This window comes from Terrapene carolina, unplaced genomic scaffold, assembly GCF_002925995.2.
Source record: "Terrapene carolina triunguis isolate 2854851 unplaced genomic scaffold, T_m_triunguis-2.0 Scaffold17818, whole genome shotgun sequence".
NCBI classification, from domain to species: domain Eukaryota; kingdom Metazoa; phylum Chordata; order Testudines; family Emydidae; genus Terrapene; species Terrapene triunguis.
In genome coordinates this window covers 427-8,925 of record NW_020682169.1, presented here as the reverse complement: position 1 = coordinate 8,925, position 8,499 = coordinate 427, and the positions used below count along the sequence as shown (strand labels likewise).

The 8,499-nt window shown below is 47.9% G+C and overlaps 1 protein-coding gene across 1 annotated transcript; it reads right to left on the bottom strand.

Annotated features, from left to right (window-relative positions):
- Nucleotides 1-2,475: 2,475 nt before the first annotated feature.
- Nucleotides 2,476-7,243, bottom strand: ERAL1 (Era like 12S mitochondrial rRNA chaperone 1; the record flags this gene model as incomplete). Its single annotated transcript, XM_026661829.2, has 10 exons — nucleotides 2,476-2,646; nucleotides 3,500-3,580; nucleotides 3,885-4,034; nucleotides 4,366-4,767; nucleotides 5,097-5,209; nucleotides 5,671-5,732; nucleotides 6,137-6,183; nucleotides 6,355-6,432; nucleotides 6,538-6,665; nucleotides 6,999-7,243. Coding segments are annotated over 10 exons (1,429 nt in total), but the record flags the coding sequence as incomplete, so codon positions are not given.
- Between the last annotated feature and the right edge of the window lie 1,256 nt (nucleotides 7,244-8,499).

The following is an 8,499-nucleotide window of genomic DNA, read 5'->3' as shown; positions in this document are numbered from 1 at the left end:
GTGGCCCTGGGGGAGGAGGCTGCTGCTTCCCTCCCTCCCCCCATTACAGCCCAGGAGGCTGTGGCCGCAAGAAAATTCTCTGGTGGCCGCATGCGACCTTGGTGACTGCATTTGAGAAACACTGGTCTAGATACATATCTATAATATGCCAGTCAATCCATCTCGGTGCCAGTAAACAGCTCATCTCATCTTTGTCCCCAGAGGCTGTGCCAGTCCATGCCAACACCAACACAGCTACTGCAAGGGCAACACAAGGCTATAGACTGCCATACAATCCAGATTTTATTCTCAACCTCCACGGCTTTCAGTCCTGACCTGTGTCACCTGCTACCAGTCAAGGCTAAGGTCCCTGCCAGCTCTGCAATGCACTTCAAGCCTAACCTGCGACATCCCTGCTTCTCCAACCTGGGGTTTCTCTTCAACTGCCTCAAGCTAAGGTGGGCACTCTGCAAACAACGGGACAGGCAGGGCCTCCTAATGACACCTAGTCCTCACTTGACCCCAGATCTCTACAGGTGAAGTTGGTGCAATAAAGCTGTTCTAGCACCCAGTCTCCTCCCACCGACTGTGCCACTTGGCCCCCCAAACAGGCTGAATCCTCTCCCCACATTCTCTTCCCCAGTAAGGTTTCACTAGGAACAACAGTAAGGGATGGGTGCCATTTTAGTCTTGCCTTGCCATGACAGCACACAATTGGGAAAGAGTGAGGTAAGCTGCTGGGGGCACCTTTATATTAAGCTACTGAATATTCAGTTGGTAGCCAAATGCAAACTCTTGAGGCCATGCTGGGGCACACCTAGAATCCCCTGGGGCAGTGCAAAGGAGATAAGGAGCAATGGGCGTAGAGAGAGCCTGTCAGTGGATCCACTTTCCACCCCAGGCCAATTTGCTCTAATTGCTGCTTCTAAAATCAGGCAGCTCCTGGGGAGGCACTTCCCTTTCCCCCAGCCTCCTGCAGCAGCCCCTCAGGTATACAGAGCTTCCGCTTCAGACAGCAGCCCACTGACCCACGCTCCCCTTCCCTGCTCTCCTGATAATCAGCTCAGTCACAACAGCAGGTGCAGCCTGGCCCCTCCTCCCCAGAGCCCCAATCAACATCCCACAGCCTTCTGGCGAGCGGGAGAAAAGGACAATAAGGGAGAGAAAACAAGACAACAAAAATGCTTGCAAAATAGAAAAGAGGAGAATGAAGAGGCCAGGGTGCCAACTGCGTTGGGGAAGGGAGACAGTATCCATGCATCTATTGCAGGTGCACTCTAGTTGGGAACCACTGCTGTTAGCCAACACGTCCCTCTTCGAGGGTGACCAACAGAGTGATTCCCTCAGCAATACCCACCTGCTATCCCAGCTACACTAAAAAGGCACGAGAGGCTCTATTTGCAAGCAACATCCCCTGCTCCAGCCCCCGTCAACAAACATCTGGCTCCTAAAGGCCCTGTTTCCATGATCCCTCATTCATTCATCTTCCACAGCCTGCAGAAGAAGGGCCAGGCAGACAGCACGATGTGCTGCAATCACAGGGAAGATCAGCACGTCAGTTGGGCTGGTGCAGCCTTTTCAGCTGGAACGCCACCATTCCAAGTTGTACAGCTACTCGGCCTTGCAGCACTGAAGACATGAGACGAGGGGAATACACCTGATAACCCTTTCTTTGCCAGAAGACAGCAGTCCTTTTGAACTTTAAAGGACAGTTATATTTACAAAGCCACTTTCAGGCCAAAGGACCCCCAAGCACTATACAGGCAGCATTCACTTGACAGTACTCACTCAGCCTACTCATAGCTGAGTCTGCAGTTTTCCTAGAACACTAATTACTGTAGAAGTGTTTTAAGCTCTTGCCTGAGGGAAACTGGAGAGTTACTTCTTCACAGTGGACATTAATGGTCTGGGGAGTATTTGACAGACCAGTGCTCATATCACTCATGCCCACTGAGGTGCAATACAATATATGCATCTGGACATGCATGCAGGTGACACCTGTTTGAGACCTTCAGAAATGACCCTGGCCTTAGAGATTCAATTTTTGCTCTTGCCTCCTCCCTTCTCTCTCCACCCCATATTCTGCCACTGCAGCATCATCATTTTCAGCACAACATCCAGCCACAGTTGTTTGCTTTTGGCAGTACAGATAGTGGGCAAGTAGTCCAAAGGACGCGAAAGCCAAGAAGCAGCAGAGGGAGCAAAGACAGATGGCTCTGTAAATGCAGCACTAAAAGTGTGGGTGTGGTGGTTCCCCAACATCCACTCCAAGTTCTCGCTGGATAATCTGTTGGGGTGGGTCAATGTCTGAAGATTTCACCACGTTCCAGCATTAAACTCGTTGCAGTTCAGACCCCCACAAAGAACATTCTACTTTAGTTCTTTGGTTTACTCAGCATCCCTCTCTATGCCCGGGGGGGATCTCAGTGCCCTGATATGGCCAGGGGGCGTCAGCCCACCAGAACGGGGTGTCTCCATGTCCTTCAGCATGTCCATCTCTTCATTCGTGGTCAGACAAGAGTTGGTAACAACTAAATAAGCAGCTCATTTCTTCAGCTTCACACGGAGCTTCAAGTGGACGTCGCACAGGAATATGTTCATCAGGTCCTCACCGGCCTCCTGAGCAATCCTGCTGATCAGCTGACCTCCCACACCAATCAGCATCTTCTGTACCACAAACCAGAGACAGGGATTATCACATTCACCTCCCTTACTTCTGGCAGTGCCACCTAACTGCAGGGAGAGGCAGCCCTCGAGAGCAACATGCTGACTGGGGAAGCAGATAAAGAGGATGTTTCATTTCAGTGTTTCTCAACCTTTTTGATACCAGAGATCGGCTTGCTGCCTTCCTAAACTGTGTCAGGGAGATCTCAGGGACTGGCGCTGGTCCACAGACCGGTCGTTGAGAAACACTGATTTGGAGCATCCCTGAACCCTGCCTGTAGGGTATCTGTCACCACAGAACAGTGCAGGCTCGTGCCCCATATGTAGAGAAACTGAAAAACCAGCTGCTTGGCCTGTACCCTCTACCTCAGATACAGAGAGCATGATCTGTGCCAAAGGGGAGAGAGGCACCTTGAGTGACTGACTGGCCAACTCACAGATGAGGCTGGCGCATGCTGTGCCTTCATGCTCTAGTCAGAAGGTAAGGAAGGTACAAAGTAGACCCTGTCACTGACATGCTTCATCTAGTACATAATGGGAGGTTTGGCCTCACTCTCTGTCTAGATGTACCACAGGGTTACAGATATTTAATGCACTTTACACTGTGCCTCACCTGCAATTCACAGCCCAAGGGACTCAGAGTCTGCACAGCAAGACTAGTGCAGGGCACATTAGCCTATAGCAGAGAACTGGCTAAAACAGGATGTCTAGTACACTCCGTACAAATGTGACTGAACTCCATGGATGCACAAAGGATCCTATTCCTGCACTGGGTCTGCAGACCCTCCTTTCTTATGCCCCATGGACTCCCCCAATCAGCGGCAAAAGAGCATAGAGGTTCTCCCACAATACTCACCACATGGGTCTCCTTTTGGACCAGCAGGTTCTGCAGGATGATGAGCTCCCCACTCGGCCCTTCCTCCCACATCTCCGTCTTCTGCAACATTAGAGCACAAACCCAACCACTCAGCAAACCCCTCAGAAGAGCAAAGTCCCCTGCCTCCAGGCCCCAGAGACTCCTATTCCCAGCTGCCTGTCCCTCCCGTGGCCAAGCACACATGCACAGCAGGCATCAAAATGGCCCCACTCCCAAGTGAAGGACTTGGGGATAATGCAGTGCCACATGCCCTCAAACGTTAAACCCAAATCTTTAGAGATTTCAGCAGAGTATTGTACCAGGAAGGGTCTCTCTCATCATATGGACACTTATGAAAGGCTGCTCTCCCTGAGTTGCTTCCTACCTGAAGCACAGTGTAGGGCACTTCCTGTGGCAGATACTCCAGTAGCTTCCCCCTAATTACATTATCACAGATCTCCTGGGGCGACTGGCTTGTCAAAACCCTGCTGTGGTACTCCCATCGACCTGGCTTGGCTTGCATCAGGAGGTACTTCTGTCGACACAAAGAACAGGGGCAGTTAAAGGGGACCCAAAGTCACCAGTAAAAGTCCTAGGTGGAAAAAAATCAAAGATTGTGCTCTTAAGTAGTCTGACGTGATACAGTTCCCTTGGTCAGATGGCACCCCATCACCAGCCTACCAGGGACTCCTCAGGGAGCTGCAGACCACAGGCCAGGAGAAAGGGGACAGGTCAGACAAAGAAAGGCTTTTTGGCTATTTCCTCACACGATATGAGGCTCAGTATAACTAAGTTATCTAGGGTGACCACAAGAATGAGAAGGTGCAAGTCACAAGGTATAATGCAATTATTTCAGGCTAATTTACCTTCAGTGTCTCCACTGCCTCTCCATTAATAGCGGCTAGCATGAAGATCTCCTGGAAGTGCGGCCAGCCTTTCTTGTTCTTTAAGTCTCTAGATACCTGGTGGTTTGCAATTTGCGCTTTCTCTGTGCCTTCCAACATATGATCAGAGTTTGATGCCCTCATGTTACAACTTGTATCTGAGCCAGAGCCCCTCTGGACTTCACTGGCATCCTGGAGATAACCAGACTCTTTGGATGTATTCTCAGACAGACAAGTTTGGATGCTTTGAAGGGGACTGTTTCTGGTAGAGTCTGAATGCATCTTAGACATAGATTTCACTTTCAGTTTCTTTCCATTTACCACTCCCTCTGTGAGCTCAGTGACCAGGTCCAGCAGAAGGGCCTTTCTCTTCAGCAGATCCACCTGATTATAGAGAGATTGATCAGGAATTTGTTCCAGCTGGAACTGGGACAAATGTAACTGTCTCAAGTAATAATCCAAGTCTTGAGGTGAAAGAGAGATGAATCACAGCTGTAAGGTCGGCACTATTTGCTGCAGGCCTAAGTCACCCCTTAGTAAGTTACAAAACACTGGAAACCTTCAGATAGATTGATCTCTTCTGTGGCATTTGCCAAGAAACCAACATTTAGTTTAACCTTCAATAGAGGTATCAAGGAAAGAGGCCCTGTATGTAATGCCCAAGCACTAACTCACTGTATAAAACAGAAGACTCAGACCCCTCTCTCATTTACCTTGTTCATGACCAGGATGCTGGGAATCTGTGGGAACTGAGAAAGACACTGCAGCACCTGGGGATTCAGACGGTTCTGTGTCCAGCGTTCTGACACATCCACCAAAACCAGAACTGCCAAACAGAGAGAGACATTTGAAACCCCTCTTGGCAGACATCAGCCTTTAATTGCCCCTCAGCTTGTGGCCTCTTTCTTCAGATCACTGCCTTTCTTACTTCCACAGCAGTGTGTGTATGTCTGAGTGTGAGTGTAGATAAAGTCCGAGTATGATAAAATAATGCACTTTTCCACATCTTCCCAGTGCCATACAAACTAATCCTCAACAACCCAGCCCAATCATCCACACTGCCTCCTTAAGCGGTGTACAGGTGTACCATACTCTTCCCCAGTTACAGATGTGGAGAGTTCCTGTATGTACTTCCCCACCACTCTATCCCCGCACACCCAGGAGCTGCCATTGCTGCTCCACTCCACTATATGGGCATTCGGATACCAGGGCAATGGCAGCCATATAAGTACCCACCATAGACACATCAGGATTTGACTTGATATAGTATGAGAATTGGGTTCCCACCTAAGTCTGCATGTTTCATGCTGTCCCATGGATCATGTATCAGGGATTTGTCCAGATTATGCCTGAAAGACAAATATCCATTATGGAACTACACGTGCATCTGCTCATAAACTGCCTCCTTTTCCACCCCATGGCACAGTGGAAGAATTTCACATTCCCTTTTAGTACCCAGCTAGCGTAGTGCCACCTTTTGGCCTACCATCATCTCTCTGAGAGTGCAGTGCCTAGCACAATGGATTCTCAACAGAGACTGTGGACTCTAGGTGCTACTGTAATGCTGGTAATTGTAAGGTAGTTCAGAGACAAGAACTGGTCTCATTCTATGAACACCACACCTCTATCCCAAGTAAGTACCCATTACACCCCTTTCATTCTGCTCTACAAGCTCCTACAGTGGAACTCATGTTCCGGTCTCCTCAAACCTTGCCCACTTGGATTTTCCATCTACCCACATTAAGAGAGATACCTTTTGGCTTTCATGGGGCTGATGAGGCCAGGTGTGTCCAGGATGATCTAGAAAGAGAAAGCCAAACCAATAAGGATCATCCTGTAATTACTGACAGGAAGCTAAAACTCATGTTTGTGCAATTGAAGTAGACTGCAGGGGGTAAGCAAAATGCTATGGATCATCTGGGTAATAATGCCTATTGCTGATAGTTACCTTATCACATGTGGAATACCTACCAGCTGAGTGTCTTCTTCTGTGATGACCCCATGGGCTTTGCAGCGTGTGGTGTGCACCTTCTTAGATACTGGGAAAACCTGCAGGAAACAAGTCAGATGTGTACAACATCTAAGAAATGTCGACAAAAACAATATGTAACCTGGTTCTCAGATGCTGCAGGGACTGAGGTATAACAGCTTTACCTTTCTGCCCAAGAGTTTATTCGAGAGGGTAGATTTCCCAGCATTTGGTGCTCCAATGATGGCAACTCTCAGAACCTTGGGGTTCTCTGGCTCATCTGGTTGGTGCACCAACAAGTTATCTTGCTCAGCTGCAGAGAGAAAAAAGGTGTTCAAGTAATAACACTGCAGTCACACCAGACTGTACACATTTAATGGATTAGTCCACCAGAGACTAAAAAGATATCACTGCACAAAACACAATATTAAGTGGCTAAGAGATTAATCTTGAAAGACTACAAGAATGTACAGCCTTTAATCCCCACCTCATGGGGTATCCAGCTATTTACAACTGCCTGAACTTTCTTTTGCAAGTCACTTCTTCCAAGGCTGTTTTCCAACTTTCCGCTATGCCCTCTTTAGGGGTTGCCTCTAATGCTTATTGTTCAACACCTCTGAGAAAAATCATGCAGGCAGCTGTTTACCTTTGCAGTAAGACACTGGTGGTGGATGCTGCCCTAGTGCACATTCTGTCTTCTCTCTGGAAATTCCTAGGATGGTATCCAGGGCAGAATTGTTTCCATAAAAGCAAGCAGGAAAAATGTTGACCCTCTGGACTCTGTTCTCCAGGAAACAGGCACCACTGACTGAAAAACCAACACAGCAATACCAACTTAAACCTGCTGCATGCTGGACCAAAAATGCTACAAGAAATTCTAAGCAAGATGGCCTCAAAACACAGCCGAGAAATTTGATTTATTTTACCAATATGGGTTCCTCAATCCCACTAACAGATTACAGTTACAGTTGGGATGGTAATGACAAGGACACACACACTATGTAGCTAGAGAATTCCATAATCAAGGCTCCTAAACCATTATATGAACTATGTACAAAGGACTAATCACTTCGGAAGAGATATTAGCAAACACTGTGCCTGAAGCCCCTGCCTGTAATTCTCCCCAGCCTCCCTCCTTGCTGTCCATTACACTTAGAATGCCTTCTCATGTACCAGTTCACACGGCTTCTTCCACGATGCTTTTCAAGTTCAACAATGACCTGAAAAGGGGTCAGCACCATTTCCCAGCATTCGTTTAGGGAATTGTGTCTGAATTGTATTGTCCAAATCTAGCAGCCTCTTTGGCAACTTGTGCAGAGAGAAGTTTTACCAGTTCCCCCACCTTTGGTCTAGCATTGGTGCTAACAATGGAACCACAAGTGCAGACTGGGCACAAGCATTTTTACCACCAAGTCACTAAGCTCAGCTATAAGTATATTAGATAACATGATGATAAAGGCATCTGAGCTCAGTCTACACTAGTGCTTCTAGCATTGCTGCAATGCTGTCAGACTGCTAAGAATTCTCACTTTCTACAAGATGCTTCGGGGCTAGTAACTTGTCCTTTATGCCTGTACATTGAGATTTACTATTTGTAACATGCCAGCACCTAGGAACCTCAGTCCCGGACCAGGACCCTACTGTGCTAGCTGCGGTAAAAACACACAAGAAGATGGAACCGACCCAAAGAGCTTACAATCCAAGTAGAAGACAAAAGACAAGAGATGGACAAGTGCAAAGAAACAACGAGATGATATTAGTCAGCAAGACACACTGGTTTCACACCAGTGGCCCGGCCACTGTCAAGTTTTTGTAGACATCACAGCAAAGGAAGAATTCAACAGAGGATAATGAGATGGCTTTGCAGATGTGTATTGGGAGCTCCTGACAAGTGAGGGGCAGCAAGGGAGAAAGCACAAAGGGGCTTGTTTGGGAGATGTAGGCTGGCTTTATGGACTGATTTGAAGTGGGTCACACAAAGCTAAATAGCGACTGCACTCAATACCAACAGAAAAAAAAAGTGCTGAACAATGACTCCTAAGGACTGAACTCTCACGGGGATAGCAGGAAGAAGAGCTGGTTGTGCTCCTTTTGCCAGGAAACTGAACATGGGTGCTGTTTGTATAACGGGTGTCAGGGTACGGTGA